The sequence below is a fragment of the Bicyclus anynana genome, chromosome 11 (genome assembly GCF_947172395.1).
Source record: "Bicyclus anynana chromosome 11, ilBicAnyn1.1, whole genome shotgun sequence".
NCBI classification, from domain to species: Eukaryota; Metazoa; Arthropoda; class Insecta; order Lepidoptera; family Nymphalidae; genus Bicyclus; species Bicyclus anynana.
In genome coordinates this window covers 2,738,705-2,756,981 of record NC_069093.1, presented here as the reverse complement: position 1 = coordinate 2,756,981, position 18,277 = coordinate 2,738,705, and the positions used below count along the sequence as shown (strand labels likewise).

Below are 18,277 nucleotides of genomic sequence, written 5' to 3'. Positions count from 1 at the left end.
TATATACCTATCAGATAGAAATTGTCGTCTTAAACATAAAGGTGGTTCAACACACTCTATTTGCATAGCATTGATAGGGCTAGATTTCATAGCTCCAAGGATGATCCTTAAAGCTTTGGCTTGTACGCAATCTAATTTATTAAAAGCTACGGCACTACATGGCTGTAGAACAAAAGTGGCGTAATCTAGCAAGCTACGAATTAAGGCATTATAAATAAGACGTAAGGATGCAGGATGAGCACCCCACCAGACACCAGTTAGACACCTGATCATATTTAGGTTTCTTTCACATTTAGTTACAATATAGTTACAGTGAGGTACTCCGGTAAGTTTGGAGTCTAAAATAACTCCCAAGAATTTTACCTCAGATTTTACAGGGATAGGATTATCCATATAAAGTACGTTAAACTCAGGAATGATTCTCTTTCTAGAAAATAAAACCACAGTACTTTTAGTAACCGATAATTCCAGACCATTGAGATTTAACCATTTATTTAATTTAAAAAGGGAAGACGATAAATATTTACTTGCATTTTGTATACACTTGTCCGAGATATATAGTAGGAGATCATCTGCGTATTGCAAGACGTTTACGTTTGTGTTTAAAAATATCTCTAAGTCACAAGTATATACATTATACAGCAATGGACTAAGGACCGACCCCTGCGGTAGGCCTCTCCATACCAGCCTTGAAAGTTGAGTACCATTGTGTAGGTCTAATTTAATACATCTCTCAGAAAGCATATTGATGATAAATTTGATTAATATTTGGGGAACATGGAGGTCATGTAATTTATTGTGTAAGACGGAGATCAACACATTATCGTACGCTGAGCTAATGTCAAGAAAGGCCGCAAGAACTGCCTCATTCTTCGAGAATCCTAACCTAATATCCGAAACAAGTATATTAATATTGTCTATGGTGCTACGACCTTTTCTAAATCCCAGCTGATTGGCTGTCAAAATATTATTATGTTCAATGAAAAATTCTAACCTATTTTTAACAAGATGCTCAACTAATTTGGCAAGAACAGAAGAGAGGGCAATTGGACGAAAAGAAGAAACATCAGAGGCTGGTTTATTAGGTTTTAATATGGGAACTATTATTTGTGTTTTCCAAGAAGAAGGAATGTTACCAGACAACATAATTGCATTAATAACACACAAATAATAGTTCAAAGAAGCGTCATTGCAGTTAATCAAGAATGAGTATGTAATACCGTCTTCGCCTGGAGATGAGTCTTTTACATAAGACAACACCCCTTTCAGTTCGGATAAACTAAAGGGGGCATTACAGAGTAAGGAATACAGCACTGGGCATTATTAAAGTTTGGAACATATGGAGGAGCCAACTTGTCTATAAATTGATCGGCTAGCTCAATTGGTAAGGTACCTGATGAAGATGAATAGAAAGCCGACTTAAATCTTCTAATATTTCTCCAAACTAACGATGGGCAAATATCTGGACTTATGGATTCGCAAAATCGTCTCCAACCCTCAAATTTCTTCTTTTTGAGAAGCTTGCTAGTTGAACGAGCTATTTGGGTATATATTTCAAAGTTCTCTGCAGTCATCACAGAACAATATTTTTTTTCAGCCTCTTTCCGTTGCTTGATGGCTATAGTGCACTCATGATCCCACCAAGGAGGAAATGGAATTTTACCCTGTCTATTACCTTTTAATGGAAATAAAGTGTTAGCAGCATCAATTAAAATTTTAGTAAACTCATTTGAACATATTGTTTCATTACCACCATTAACAATAGGAAGACTAGATATCTTTTGATCAACATAATGTTTAAATGTATTCCAGTTATCTGGCAGTTTATGCTTTAGTTTATATATTGTACTATATATATATTATGTATTGTATTTTACTATATTGTAGATTAGAATAAGGGCTAGAGATAGGTAAAATAAGTACAATAGGTGCATGATCACTGCCATAAGTGTGGTCAAGTACACTCCAGGATATCAGAGAGGCTAAACTTGGAGAGCAAAGTGACAAGTCTGGAGCACTAGGGCCTTCACCAGGGCGAGTGCGTCGAGTTGGAGTCCCATCATTCAATATACATACATTTTGAGAATCTAAAATATCTGTCATCAATTCACCATAATAGTTAGTGTTAAAACTTCCCCATGATTGATTTTGACAGTTGAAATCCCCAAGTACTAAGAATGGGCAAGGCAAAGTAGATAATAATTGACTAAACTCATTATATAAGGAAGTGGAAGGGTGAGGTATGTACACAGAAATAATACAAATTTTATTTACAATCACAGCAATGGCATTAATGCCATCACTGAGAGGAGGGAGAGAAAAAATCTTATATGAAAAAGTGTTCTTAATGAGAATGGCCACTCCACCAAACCCATCAAATCTATCACTTCTTACAGTAACAAAACCAGAGATCCTAAAGGGAAACTCTGATTTTAACCATGTCTCAGAGAGACATATAGCCATAGGCTTATATTTATTTATTAAGTAAATAATATCTATTTTTTTGCTAACAGCACTCCTACAGTTCCACTGAAGGATTTTGTGGTCCATAATTATTAAAGTTTTGGTTTAAAGCTGTCAGTAAAGAATTGGCGACGTTGGACGGTAAAAAGTTAGTATTTGAAAATGAACAACTAGAATTTGAAAGTAATTTGATAAGTTCCAAAATTATTTCAGCAATAGATTGCTGAGGGATTGTATTTGATCTCTGTTTCAAAACATTACCATCAGGCATTTGAGAATTGTGATTATTATATTCGTTGTTAATTGTTTCATGCATGGAGCGGTCATACCCTCCGGTTTGTTTAGGAGGGGCACGACGTTGAGTGAAAACAGTTTTTTTATGAGAACTGTTAGATGCCATAGGTTCATATGATCCAAAGCTAGAGGTAGGGTGTTTTTCATCAGACTTGGGAGGAGAGGAAGCTGCTACATCAGCATACAATTTTGATGTTGGAGGGTGGATCTTGGCTGCTTCTGCATATGATAAACAGCTCTGGGCCATTGAAATTTTAATCTTTTGCTGTCTTGAGAACTCTGGACATACTTTACTAGTGGCAAAGTGGCGACCGGAGCAATGGAGACAGCAAGAGTTTTCATATATAACTGAACATGTTTCTGAGGTATGATCATCACCACATTTAAAACAACGTGGTTTTGATCTACAGAGGACTTTAGTGTGGCCAAATTTGCAGCAGTTATAGCACTGTATTGTGGGGAAAATATATAGTTCTACCGGGAGAGCTGTGTAACACATGTACACCCTTTTAGGTAGCACTTGTCCATCAAAAGTCAGTACTACCATGTTGGTGTTGGAGAATGAAATTTTGCCATCAGTTATATTTTTCTTTTTGATTCTCCTAACCTTGATAATTTGGCCACATCCTATAGGAACAGTGATATTTTCCTGAATTTCTTCCTCCGACCATTCCTGGGGCACACCTTTTACAATACCAACTCTTGTAATAGTGAAGCTAGGAATAAAAACTTTATAAGAAAGAGCAATTACAGAATTCTCAGTGAATAAATTTGCATCTTTATAATTTGTAAAAGCCATGGAAACTCTATTTCTGCCAATACGCTTTAAACTACCATTGACAATGTTCTTAATGTTAATTTTTTTCAAATCTTTACCAAATTGGATTGGGTGTAAAGTAACAGGGTCCGTTGGGGATGATGTTATTTTTTGGACGTGAACAGTGAAAGGGCCTGAGTCTGATTCCACATATTTTCTGTTTAGAGGTTTTGTACTTTGTGGAGGGAAGGAGGTCGGTAAGTCAGTTTTTTCACTATTTTCGTTATTTATTTCAATAGGAACTGATTTATCATCGGAGTCATCAGAACATTTACACTGATCATATACTTTTCCGTCTTTACTTTTACGTTTTTTAGAGTTGCAATGTCTGCACCTTTTACGGGGTTTACTACGTTTCCGTTCAGATTTAGGAAAGAGACCATCCTCTGTGTCCATTGAGGAGTCCTCAATGGTAATATTATATGCTACAGAAGGTGTTTTTGTAAACGTTAAAGGAGGTCCAGGGCCGGTTCCCGGACCGCCGGGATCGTCTGGGGGATCGACCCCCATAGTATAGAAAAGACACTTACCAAATATTTAAATATGTATACTATTTACACAATTTTATATAAATAAGTAATAATAATAATAAACTAACAACTATTTTACACTCTACTGATCCACTTTACAATTATTTATAATCGAAAACCAAAAACACGTCCGCCAAATTAGAAGTTTCCCGCGCTTTTCCCAATATAAAGGTTATATACCCTGTACCGTGGACGACTTTCTCTGTCTACGCCCTTAGTTCTACTTAAGCACAGAAAAGATATTACAACCAGTAGTTGGACTTCATACTAGAGGTCGAAACGCGAGCTATACCTACGCTCCTTGAACATGGGGTGATCGTAGGGTGAAGACAGTCGCGACCAGGCCGGGTCAACTCTCGAACAAAGTTTGGTTATACCTACGGGGGCTAGACCTGTGGTGTCATCATCCATACGGTTCTACCGTCTGGTAGTTGTAGCAATATTATTATCGTTAGTAGCTCACGCCTGACATAATATTGTGATAAATCTAATACATTTTTAGATTTAAATATGACTTTAATAACTGAATAAATACTTTTCTTCTACAAAAATATAGAGAGACACTCTCGTTGAATATTGTTTTAGTAACGTATGGGTAAGATTTTCTAAACGAAGTGTGGCAGCCCCAATTTCTTAATAAAAAATAAAAATGTGATAAAATGAAAATGGCGTCATTTCACCAAATATTTTAAAACACAAATTCACAAATAATAAAATAAATGTTTGCCACGGCCTGTTAATATTTATGAAGACCTCTTCATGGATTGGATTTAAGCAATCTGCTGTGTAATATCCTCGCCATTCTTGATGTTGAGAAGATCTATAAGTCTTTTACGTTTCATCTGAGTGTTGTGGTTTTTCATTATGTTAAAAATAAGACTTTGTTAGTTCAAGTGTCTCTATAACTATGAAGAAGAACAAAAGAAAATGCTTTGAGTGTGGTTCTTCGCCTGCCGATGATCCAGAGAAGACCCTACAGAGATTACCGAAACTTGATTCTACAAATTTAGTCTCCGGTATGTACCTACTTTAGTTTTAGCTAATAATAAAATACTTTAATAATAGCTATTGATCAGATAATGATTACAATAGTTAGTTAGTTAGGTTTCTTAGTAGTCTTCTCAAGATATGGGAATTATTAAAATCCTACGAATTCTTATGAAACTCGTGCTCAATTATACAATTATGCTAGGTTTACACATTATGGTGATGTTTGTAGATGCAATGCACCCCAAATAACTGTCTGACCTGCAGCAGTCTGAATGTTTACTTCTCTGGATCTACTGAACAGATTTTCATTTGGTTATCACAGGTAGCTTAATCTGGAGCAACATAAGGTTAATTATGAAATGGTAATGAAAATGAACATCTGAGAAAAGCAAATTCCATGAACTAATTTGAAAGTATCTGTTACCAGAAGTAAATTTTTTACTATACCACTGTTCAATATTAAACCACAGGTATATGTACTAAAGGCAGGTAGAGTAAAATTGAGTTTTATTTTTGAATCTATAATAAATAGTTTATAATTATGTAATGATGAACCAGAACAATTTGTTAATTTGAAACTACAATTACAAGTTTTTATAATTATGTTAGGCACTAGGCAGACTAATGAAGAGTATGTTACTCTTTACTTTGTACGAAAATCTGTTCATTGACATAATTATAGAATAAGATGATAAGTGATGATGCAATCTAAGATAACTAGTTAGGCAAAGGATGAAAATCCACACACATTTCTACATAATATCTCACCGGAACACTAAATCGCTTGCCAGTAGGGTATTAACTAGCCAGCCAGACATAGACCAGAAAGAAAACATCAATCGGTCCAGCCGGGGATAGAACCCAGGACTTTTGCGTAGTTAATCCACTGTGCTACGGGGGCCATTTCGGCAATATTTTTCTTGCCTTGATCTATAAAAGCTTTTGCCAATAATAAGCTACATTTTTCATTGAAGGTTGTTTGAAAGAAAAAGCTTTTAGCTATAAGACCTAAGCTTTGCACATTTTACTTTTTTTTTTCTTTTTGACAATGTAGCTTCTGTGAACAGTTGAGGAATTCCCTCATCTGTGTTTCTGTTCTATCATCAGATTGCCTCTGGACATTTTAATTATATTTCTCACCTGGTTCCTGTTAAGGTTTTGTAATAAATAATAATAACAAATGACTATGTGGTTAGTCTGTCTGCCGTAGAAGTAGGTGCGAGAGGATTACCAACAAAGTCTTTCTATAACTTGTTTAAAGACCTTGGCATCTTTAGGACTGCAGCAACTTCTATGTAGAAGAAAGAGAGATAGAAGAATAAGTATCCAAAGCTGCTCTTAGTAGGATCTTACCAAATTTGGCTAAGAAGGGAGAACAACACAAGTAGGGGAGTTTAATCAATTGTCAAGGAATTCCTTAACCCTACATCCTGTAGTCACAACTCCAGGACTCTGCTCGGAGTATTTCTCTCTACCAGGCGATGGACCTGGCACCTGCACGGAATGCTAAGATTATCATCTGTCTCTTCATGCGTAGTATGTTTATGTATTTTTAATTAAATTTACTCACTCTCTTTATTTCAGTAATGTCCAGATAATCAATGATTAGACCATTGGACTTTTAGAATAAATTTTACATTGAACTATGAATGGTTTGTCATCTACATTTTTAAAAAAGACGAGATGTTTTGCCTGTAAGAAGAAAAGAGAGAGAGAGAATAAGAAGGTAAGTTAAACACCTACTGTAAAATGCACACTGCTCCAATGTGGGTTGTTAGGCTTGGGGTAATAAAGTTAAATTATAAAAGGATCACTATCAGGTGTTAATGATAATGACTGGGATATATAGCATATCATACTCTCTGAGATATAGGGATATAACACTAGCAACAGCTCTCCAGTGATGAAGTAGATAGCATCATTGCTCTTTGCATCTACACGCCATAGCCAGTTGTGGCAATTGAACTCATCATATTAGTGTGATGAGCATGGATGTATTTCAGTGTCTATGTGGTTGTGAGTGTATGCCCATGTTAAATAACAAGTAATGGCCAAAATAATAAGTAGCCTATATGTTGTTCAATAATCTTCTCTATCTTCCAGTAAAAGTCCCATTAAAATGACCCTGCTGTTCCAGAGATTAGCTCAAACAAACAGACAGATGAAAATTTTAAAGTATGACTGTATGTCAGTATTGTATATAGGCACTTAAGAAAACACAGTTATTTTGAAATTACAGACATACACTTAAATTTTATTTATATGTATTGGTGCTGTTCATAGCATCAGCTGAAACAAACTAGGCATAGTTAAGTTACATTTTATACAGGGTGCTCTGGACTATTTCTCATAAATACAAGTCCACTTATAGGAGCTACCTTAGCTACTAGTTTATATTGAGGAGAACTTTCCACCTAGATGGGTTGTGACTGTATTAGGGGTCTGCTGATGAAGACGAAGGACAGTTAAGAGAACTCCTCAACGGTTCACAGTAGCTACCATGTGTTGATAAATTTGTATTGATGAGAACTTTCCACCTAGATGGGTTGTGACTGTATTAGGGGTCTGGTAATGAAGACGAAGGATGGTTAAGGGAACTCCTCGATGGTTCACAATAGTAATTAGTTTGAATCTAAGTCAGACGCAATCAAATACAATGTTTTATCACGACTCATAGCAACATACCTTTGGCGCTAGATCAATATCTAGGATGATTTCACTAAAAATGGAAAAATAAAAAATTTTAATTAAAGAAATTCAACCAACTTCAAAAACATAAAACATACTGGCTAAACTAAAGCGAAAATAATATTATACTAAGTTTATATCATATTATGTTCTAATTGATGATCAGTTTGAAGGCTGTGCTAAACCGGTGTTGTTTTAATTTAAGCTGTTACTGAAAGAACTACATGAAAGAACACTGTCTGAAAAACCTAAATGTTTATGATATTCTTACATGGCTTGAATTAATACATCATTGGGCTAGCACCACCTTCAAACTGATCATCAGTTAGAACATAGAACTAGATACATAGAACTTAGTATAATGTTATTTTTCGTTTTTTAGTTTAGTAAGTATGTTTTTGAAGTCGGTTGACTTTGGTCGGATGTTCCTTAGACATTTTAAATTAATTTTCCTTATAGAACTTGGAGCTACCCTAGAGTTATAGGAAATACTCCTGAGCACCCTGTAGATGCTACTTAATCCTTCCTTCATCAGTATCGGTTGGTGGGCTTGGAGTTTATAAAGTATACGTCATCAACCCATATTCGGCTCACTGCTGAGCTCGAGTCTGCTCTCAGAATGAAAGGGGTTAGGCCAGTAGTCCACCACGCTGGCCCAATGCGGATTGGCAGACATCACACACGCTGAGAGTTAAGATAATTCTCTGGTATGCAGGTTTCCTCACGATGTTTTCCTTCACCGATTGAGACACGTGATATTTAATTTCTTAAAATGCACACAACTGAAAAGTTGGAGGTGCATGCCCCGGACCGGATTTGAACCCACACCCTCCGGAATCGGAGGCAGAGATCATATCCACTGGGCTATCACAGCTCTCAATGGAGCAATATTAATATTATAAAGTATATTAAGTATATATAATTTATTTATGAACGTTCATCATTCAGTTGAGCTTTTACTACCCATAACACAAGCTAAGCTTACTTTGAGACTAGTTAGTGATGTGTGTAATGTGTTAATATAAATATTAACCAACTTTCTGCAGTTTGAGAATACGCGGATAAAATATAGCCTATGATACTCACAAATAACGTGGCTTTCTAGTGGTAAAAGAATTTTCAAAATTGGTTCAGTAGATCCAGAGTTTACCTGCTAGAACACCACCAACTTTACCTCTTCATAATACACATTAACAACCCATTTTCGGCTCATTGCTGAGCACGAGTCACTTCTCAGGACGAGAGGGGTTAGGCCTTAGTCCTCCATGCTGGCCCAATGTGGATTGACAGACTTCACACACCTAGACAATTAAGAAAATTCTCAGTTATGCAGGTTTCTTCACAATGTTATGCTTCACCATTTAAGACATTTAATTTCAAAATGGGTTGAATACATATTAGTATAGATTTTTATTGTGAGTTTCTTGAAAGAAGGAAATGCTCAATATTTCATAGACCAACCCAGGACTCAAACTCAGAATTTCATGATAGTTACACTGAACCAATAAAGCAGTTAGAGAGAGAGAGAGAGAGAGAGAGAGAGATAAATAAGAGTTTATTATGTATTAAAATTAAAATATATACCTAATGCTTTCAGCAATCCTGCTTCTTCTCATGAATTTTACCCGCATGACGACGGTTTTTAATATAAAAAATATTTACAATGTCTCAAAAAGCAATCTAAGCTTTGAAAAATAAACAATGTTCGCAGAAGTTTAGTACCAACAAACTTACAAAAAATGAGCCCAAATTTAGCATTACTTGCAAGCCAGACTAAGAAATTTCAAGAAGATAATTTAAAAGAAGACAATAGACTAAAATAATATTAACACACAATGCTTAGCAAATATAGCATTAACAGATGGAAATCAGGCAATAGGTATGTTAAAATAGGTTATGTTTCATAGAAGTTATTTTAATCCTACACATCCATCATTCATCATTGTCTCCATATAGTAGAGGAGGTATGGAGCTGAGACCCACCACACTGCTCCAATGCTGTTGGTGGGCTTAGGGTGATAATGTTCAATTAACTAATAACCACTATCTGATGCTAATCTTAATAATCGGGATTAAAGGTTTCCCAACTCCAAGATGAGAATTTCACTGATTTTTTTTCACTTTTTTAACCGACTTCAAAAAAAGAAGGAGGTTCTCAATTCAAGTCTATGTTTTTTTTTCATAATCTATTCTTCACATTTTTCACTTAATAAAATTCTTTTAGTTTTTATTTGTTTTTTTACTGGTGAAAATACATAAAATTTATTCTTTATGTTTAATTTTTCAGGTGTAGCAAAATAGAAGATGAAGGTCTAGCTGTACCAGTCAGTGCTGAGCCACAGTTGCTGCTGGCATATTTGCAAAATAGCACAAGGTAACCTGCTTCATCGTTATTATCAGCCTATTTTAACGGCATTACAGGGCCAGGCCTTATAGAAAAGTGATTATGGAGCTGAGACCCACCACACTGTTCCAATGCTGTTGGTGGGATTAGGGTGATAATGTTCAATTAATTAATAACCACTATCTGATACTAATGATAATAATCGGAATTGAAGGCTTCCCAACTCCAAGATGAGAATTTAACTGAATTATTTTTAACCGACTTCAAAAAAAGGAGGAGGCTCTTAATTCAATTCTATATATATTTTTTTCATAATCTATTCTTCACATTTTTCACTTAATAAAATTCTTTTAGTTTTTATTTGTTTTTTAACTGGTGAAAATACATAAAATTTATTCTTTATGTTTAATTTTTCAGGTGTAGCAAAATAGAAGATGAAGGTCTAGCTGTACCAGTCAGTGCTGAGCCACAGTTGCTGCTGGCATGTTTGCAAAATAGCACAAGGTAACCTGCTTCATCGTTATTATCAGCCTATTTTAACGGCATTACAGGGCCAGGCCTTATAGAAAAGTGATTATGGAGCTGAGACCCACCACACTGTTCCAATGCTGTTGGTGGGATTAGGGTGATAATGTTCAATTAATTAATAACCACTATCTGATACTAATGATAATAATCGGAATTGAAGGCTTCCCAACTCCAAGATGAGAATTTAACTGAATTATTTTTAACCGACTTCAAAAAAAGGAGGAGGCTCTTAATTCAATTCTATATATATTTTTTTCATAATCTATTCTTCACATTTTTCACTTAATAAAATTCTTTTAGTTTTTATTTGTTTTTTAACTGGTGAAAATACATAAAATTTATTCTTTATGTTTAATTTTTCAGGTGTAGCAAAATAGAAGATGAAGGTCTAGCTGTGCCAGTCAGTGCTGAGCCACAGTTGCTGCTGGCATGTTTGCAAAATAGCACAAGGTAACCTGCTTCATCATCATTATCAGCCTATTTTAACGACACTACAGAGCCAGACCTTATAGAAAAGGGGTTATGGAGCTTAGACCCACCACACTGCTACAATAAAGGTTGGTGAGCTAAGGGTGATAAAGTGAAATTCATCGTGGATCACTATAAGATGTTAATGATAATAATCGGAATTGAAGGCTTCCCAACTCCAAGATGAGAATTTAACTGAATTATTTTTAACCGACTTCAAAAAAAGGAGGAGACTCTTAATTCAATTCTATATATTTTTTTTCATAATCTATTCTTCACATTTTTAACCGACTTCAAAAAGGAGGAGGTTCTCAATTCGGTCGGTATTTTTTTTTTTATGTATGTACACCGATTACTCAAAGTCGCCTGGACCGATTTCAAAAATTCTTTTTTTGTTTGAAGCGGTATAGTCCCCATTTGGTCCCATTGCCATCATATCAAGATCTGATGGTGGAATCCTGGAGAAATTGAGGGGAACTTTCGAAAATTATATGGGTGTCTAGTGTGTTCGTAAACTTTTCCATTTAGTACTTTTAAGCACTACAATTTCATGAAGGTTTAAAATCGATCTGATGATGGAGCAATAAAACTGACGAGGGGAACTCCTCGGCGATTTACAGCAGTTACCTTGTGTTTGGGCTTTATTAATTTGTATTAATGAGAACTTTCCACATAGATAGGTTGTGACTGTCATTTAGAGGTTTGGTGATGAAGACCAAGGATAATTAAGGGAACTCCTTAACAGTTTACAGTAACTACCTTGTGTTTGGCCTTGATTAATTCGTATTGCTGAGAATTTTCTACCTAGATGAGTTGTGTCTGTTATTAGGGGTCTGATGATGAAGGTCAATTAAGGGAACCCCAAACAACAAGGTAACTACCGTAAACCGTTAAGGTTTACGGTAGTTACCTTGTGGTTGGGCTTGATAAATTTGTATTGCTGAGAATTTTGTACCAAAATGGGTTGTGACTGTCATTAGGGGTCTGATGTATTCGTTTGAGATGAAATTTTACACTAAAGATGAAAAAATAATGAAAAATTTAATTAAAAAAATACAACCGACTTCAAAACCTAAAAACGTACCCACTAAACTAAAAAGTGAAAAATAACATCATAATATGTTCTACCTGCTGATCCGTATGAAGGCGGTGCTTAGCCAGTGTTGTTTTAATTTAAGCCATTTCTGACAGGGTCACATAAAACAACACTGTCTGCAAAATCTAAATTTATAAGATATTCTTACATGGCTTGAATTAATACATCACCGGCTTAGCAGCGCCTTCATACGGATCAGCAGGTAGAACATATTATGATGTTATTTTTCGCTTTTTAGTTTAGTGGGTACGTTTTTAGGTTTTGAAGTCGGTTGTATTTTTTTAATTAATTTTTTTTTCACTTAATAAAATTCTTTTAGTTTTTATTTGTTTTTTAACTGGTGAAAATACATAAAATTTATTCTTTATGTTGAATTTTTCAGGTGTAGCAAAATAGAAGATGAAGGTCTAGCTGTGCCAGTCAGTGCTGAGCCACAGTTGCTGCTGGCATGTTTGCAAAATAGCACAAGGTAACCTGCTTCATCATCATTATCAGCCTTTTTGAACGGCATCACAGGGCCAGGCCTTATAGAAAAGTGATTATGGAGCTGAGACCCACCACACTGTTCCAATGCTGTTGGTGGGATTAGGGTGAAAATGTTTAATTAATTAATAACCACTATCTGATACTAATGATAATAATCGGAATTGAAGGCTTCCCAACTCCAAGATGAGAATTTAACTGAATTATTTTTAACCGACTTCAAAAAAAGGAGGAGGCTCTTAATTCAATTCTATATATTTTTTTCATAATCTATTCTTCACATTTTTCACTTAATAAAATTCTTTTAGTTTTTATTTGTTTTTTAACTGGTGAAAATACATAAAATTTATTCTTTATGTTTATTTTTCAGGTGTAGCAAAATAGAAGATGAAGGTCTAGCTGTGCCAGTCAGTGCTGAGCCACAGTTGCTGCTGGCATGTTTGCAAAATAGCACAAGGTAACCTGCTTCATCATCATTATCAGCCTATTTTAACGACACTACAGAGCCAGACCTTATAGAAAAGGGGTTATGGAGTTTAGACCCACCACACTGCTACAATAAAGGTTGGTGAGCTAAGGGTGATAAAGTGAAATTCATCGTGGATCACTATCAGATGTTAATGATAATGACCTGGACGAGGCAAGGGAGTGTAACACTAACAACTTACCAACTCCAGGCTGAGAACTGTAAATTTCTTGGAAGAAAGAAAAACTCAGTATCTGATAGCCTGACCCAGGATTCGAAGCCACGACCTCGTTATCCAAAACCACATTGGCTAACCAATATTATAATACTAGCGGACGCCCGCGATTTCAACCGTGTGATGTTCAGTTTTTGAACATCCAGCGGGAACCATGTTTCTGGGATAAAAAGTAGCCTAAATATTGCTCAATAACTTCCTCTATCTTCCAATGAAAGTCCAAATAAAATCGGTTCAGCCGTTCCAAAGATCATCCCAGAGAAACAGAAACACAGACAGACGAAAAATTTAAAAGTCCTTGTTTGCATTTTAGTATTGTGTATATAACTATAATCACTTGAAAAAACTATTGATAAATTTCACTAAAATTAACTTTTATTCCTGAAAAAATCAAGGGAGATTTGTGAAAAACTGTATTTCACGCGGTCATTGTTGCTCACCCTACTCAACTAAATTATTTTAGTGTATATCTTGAATATCTTACCAATATCGTGAATATCTTACCAATTCATGGATTCACTATGTGGGTGTCCATCACGTGGCAGAGAGAAAAACGCTGAGCAGAGCTTGGACTTGTGATCAATGGACGTAAGGTTAAAGAATTCCTTGACAATTGATTAACACTCCCCTTCTCTGCTCGTGTTGTTCTCCCTGCGTAGTAAGGTCTGCCAAATTTGGTAAGCCAAATCTGCACTTCTAGAGAGACCAAGGTCTCTAAGCAAATTATAGAGAGATTTTGCTGGTAATCCTCTCGCACCTCTCTACGGCGTACAGACTAACCATATAGCCATTTTAGTTAGTTCATTTGTTAGGTCATAACATTTATTCAGTTTTATACTGTGGTCCTTTGGAATGTTAGTCTCTCACGGGACAGTAAGCTCTGCAAGTACTATGCTAAAGTAAAATGTCTGGTTTAGATCACGAAATAGCAACATCCTCTGGGATTATATTAGATATTAACTGGTAACAATAATAATTATGTAAAATGTATACCTTATCAGCCGATAGACGTCCACTGCTGGACATAGGCCTCTTGCATGGATCTTGTTGTGTTGTACTATACATTGCAAGGTAATGTCCATAAATGATCACGCTGGGCATGCGGGTTGGTCATTCGCAGGCCTAGACTTCTCGCACCTGTATCGCTGCTGCCTGACACAGGTCTGTGGTACTTGTGAAGTCTAGCTGAATCAGAATGGTTAAACCGCCATTAGTCGGTCCCCAGAGCCTCGTCGGTCAATCTGCAGGGTGCACCACGTGCAGGTGATGTTGGCAGTTGGAGAGGCTGACTGGTACTAGCCTCCCCCTTACACCCCATAAATGTATACTTCTTATTTATTTTTGCAGGTGCAGTGCATGCAATAATAATTATGTAAAATGTATAACTACTGATTTATGTTTGCAGGTGCTGTAAAATGAAGATATATTGTTAAATATCATGAGATAGAAATAAAAGATGAAGATCTAGCTGTACCCGTCCCCGAGCCACACTACTGCAGCCACGTTGCTGCTGGCATTTTTGCAAAATAGCACAAGGTAACTTGCTTTATTCATTTGGCTTAGGTTGATATTATTAGATTGGTTAATGATAATGACCGGGTTCGACGGCTTAACATGCTCTCTGAGGCACGGGGTGTGACACCACCAACTTCCCAACTCCAGACTAAGAATTTGTTAGCAGAAGCAAAAACTCAGTATCTCTTAAAGACAGAACCAGGATCTCGTGATCCAAAACACATGGGCTAACTACTGAACCAACAAGGTAGTTTTGACCTGCTTAATAACAATGAACTACATGTTTCCTAGATACACTTACAGTTTTGTTTTTAAAAACTGAAATAAACACATTATAATTTCTCTTTAAGTTTGTGTGCAAGTTTGTGAAAAACTGAATTCCACATAGACGAAGTAGTGGGCGTCCGCTTGTAAATAATGTAACAAAATATCCATATTTCTATACTTTTCAAGGTTACAGCTGAGCTTCCTAAAATGATTTTTTTGTAAATGGAGCAGAAAATAGACTAAAAATTTGTCCCTGATGAGAATAGGAATTCTTATTATATATAATTATTTAAATATTAATTTTCAGTGCATTTTAAAAAGTTATGTTAAATGAAATTTTCTATTACAGGTCACAACAATTGATGTAACAAATATAATCAATGGACCAGGCACCTGCACCATGATTCTTTGGAATACTAAAATTCGTCTCTTTATGTCTATACTTCTCATAATGAAAAATGTCACATTTTTATGAAAGAAATAATGGAATCAAATAATAAATAAAACAAGCATATGCTGGAAGTCCTCAGAAACAGCTCCGACTTTGATGATTTTTTTTTCATGTCATGTTTTTTATGTTATTTAAAATCAGAAATGTTTTGGTGGACGAAATTATTTATATTGTTACAAAATATCTATGCTATTTATACATATTTTTTTTTAAATACAACCGACTTCAAAAATACAAACTTATGCAGAAAACTAACAAACGAAAGAAAATATTATAATATTTTCTATCTATTGATCACTTTGAAGGCGGTGCCAATGGTCCAATTAATGGGCCGACAATTAGTTATCTATTGTTTTCCTAGCTATAGGGTTCGAATTGCTTTTTCATATCTTTAAAAGACTATCTTCGGAATGAACCCTTTATAATAAAAAAAGTATTATCAAAATCGGACCACTCAATAAAAAGTTATACTTGGTTGTATACTAAAATTAATGGTTAAACAATCAATCATCCCCTGTTTTTGTAATGTAAAAACAAACATAACTGTTAACATGAGTAGTCCGATTTTGATAATTCTTTTGCTTGATCATTCTTGATTGTTTTAGTTTAAAACCAAGCATGTCTTCGAATTCCGATTTGAATAACTTTGTTTTAAATAGAAAGGGTATATTCCGACAATGGTCCCAAATCATTATAAATTTTAAAAAAACGAAGATGACTGGTTATTTTCCCATTAATTGTATTGTAAAAATATGCGTAACTTATTACGAAGTGGTCCGATTTCGTAAATTCTTTATAGATTGTAAAGGTATTTTGATTGTAAAGCTCCCATATAAATTTTAAAAAACAATTCCAATCCTAAATGTGCGATTGATTGTTTTCTCATTCATTTTAATGTAAAACCAAGCATAACTTTTTATTAGGTGGTTCGATTTTGATTATTCTTTTTTTGATAGAAAGGGTATATTCCTAAAAGTCTCATAAAATGTTGGAAAACAATTTCAAACCTTATAGTAGGAAAATAGAAGATGATTATTTGTTTTCCCATTTATTGTAATGTTAAACTATGCGTAACTTTTTACTGAGTGGACCGATTTTGAAAATTCTTTACTTTTTGTAAAGAAATTTCGAAGTAGGTCCCATATAAATTTCGGAAAACAATTCGAATCCTTAAGGTGGAAAAAAACGGTACGATTGATTGCCTACCCATTAATTGTACAATTGGCACCGGCTTCAGTAATCAGTAGATAGAAAATATTATAATGTTTTCTTCAGCTTATTAGTTTACTGCATAACTTTGTGTTTTTGAAGTCGGTAGTGTTTGTTTTTTAATTATTTATTATATAAATAGCATAACTAATGTTAAATAGTATAAATCGTTCCATCCTCACTCCAAAAGGTTTCTGATTTCAAATGATATGAAGAAACAAACTGAACAAAAATAATCATCAAAATCAGAGCTGTTTCTGAGGAGGTAGATGGTAAATGCTCTATTGATTCGCCTAAAAGTAATATTATGTTATCGCATTAGGTTGTAAAGTTTGGCTAATGAAAGTAGAGACTGAAATTGCCCGCCAAATTTAAAAATCATATAAACAAATTAAAAAAACATGCGTTTTCATAATTTATTTAAATTAGTTTTTCTTTGTGAATACATTATTACCTATACTATAAGTGTTAAACTCAGTAATTCCAATATTTGCACTATAATTTTGAGAATTTACTCCGATTTTTTAAAATTTGGCGGGTGATTTCAGTTTCTACTTTCATTAGCCAAATTCTAATAATTTTATTGTTTATGAAATTTATACTAATTAGAAAGAGGAAGAATTTGATTATTTGTTTGTTTGCATTGAATAGGCTGTGAAACTATTTTGCTGATTTAAAAATTTCTTACAGCATTATAATCATGGATTAGGCCATAATTGTTATCTCTGTATTCCCACGGGAACGAGAACTACGCTGGTGAAACTGCGTGACGTTTGCATAGTTTATCATATGTACAAATATCCCGACAATCTATATTTTTTATGTATGAATTGGTTAAGTTATAATTGACTTGATTTTCCAAAATATCTCAGTGAAGTCACCCAATTGATGCATAGATATATTTTTATTTTGGTTTTCATTTTACTTTACAGATAAAATTTAGTTTTAGAAGCAAAATGAATATATGTAGATTACATTTTAGGTGCTGATGTTTACTTAGTTATTGATTAAGTGCATAAGATTTTTTATTTGATAATAAAGACATTTCAACTTGAAACTGTTATTCTTTCTATTGTTTAATTTATTATATACAATTACTTGTTACTAAAATATTGTGCTATTATATTGTTTTTAATATTTTCACAGTTCAGCTTTTGGGGACGGAGTGGTTTTAAAATAAATATTTTTAAAAATCTGTTTAAATTAATTAATTAATCGACAGAGTTGGTAAATATCTGTTTAAATTAATTAATTAATCGAAATGGTTTTTAAAAATATTTATTTTAAAGCTATTCCGTCTACAAAAGCTGAACTGTGAAAATTTAAAAACAATATATTAGCTTTGAATTTCCCGCGTTGGCAAATTGTTTCAATGGGGGCATTCCACAGATGGCGGTAATTTTAGTGCCACTTTTTTTGTATGAGGTTGGTAT

The 18,277-nt window shown here is 34.5% G+C and overlaps 1 protein-coding gene and 1 long non-coding RNA gene across 2 annotated transcripts; both read left to right on the top strand.

Moving 5' to 3' along the window:
* Nucleotides 1-300: 300 nt before the first annotated feature.
* LOC112056853 (uncharacterized) lies at nucleotides 301-11,234 on the top strand. The gene is made up of 6 exons (XM_052884317.1): nucleotides 301-5,120; nucleotides 6,679-6,820; nucleotides 9,380-9,661; nucleotides 10,070-10,156; nucleotides 10,544-10,630; nucleotides 11,018-11,234. Exons 3-6 carry the CDS (start codon nucleotides 9,618-9,620, stop codon nucleotides 11,106-11,108), a joined length of 309 nt encoding a protein of 102 aa, XP_052740277.1. The 5' UTR covers nucleotides 301-5,120; nucleotides 6,679-6,820; nucleotides 9,380-9,617; the 3' UTR covers nucleotides 11,109-11,234.
* Nucleotides 11,235-12,563: 1,329 nt separating this feature from the next.
* On the top strand, nucleotides 12,564-17,907 carry LOC128198519 (uncharacterized). Its single transcript, XR_008251278.1, has 4 exons — nucleotides 12,564-12,687; nucleotides 13,072-13,158; nucleotides 14,808-14,938; nucleotides 15,534-17,907. It is a non-coding gene; the product is annotated as an uncharacterized LOC128198519 (long non-coding RNA).
* The last annotated feature ends 370 nt before the right edge of the window (nucleotides 17,908-18,277 follow it).

Bases quoted from the DNA above. Each gene is read 5' to 3' on its own strand.
- LOC112056853 (XM_052884317.1), top strand. From the start codon at position 9,618: ATGCTTAGCAAATATAGCATTAACAGATGGAAATCAGGCAATAG. The intron at 9,662-10,069 runs GTATGTTAAAAT...TTAATTTTTCAG, and splicing joins AGATGGAAATCAGGCAATAG to GTGTAGCAAAATAGAAGATG. The intron at 10,157-10,543 runs GTAACCTGCTTC...TTAATTTTTCAG, and splicing joins TATTTGCAAAATAGCACAAG to GTGTAGCAAAATAGAAGATG.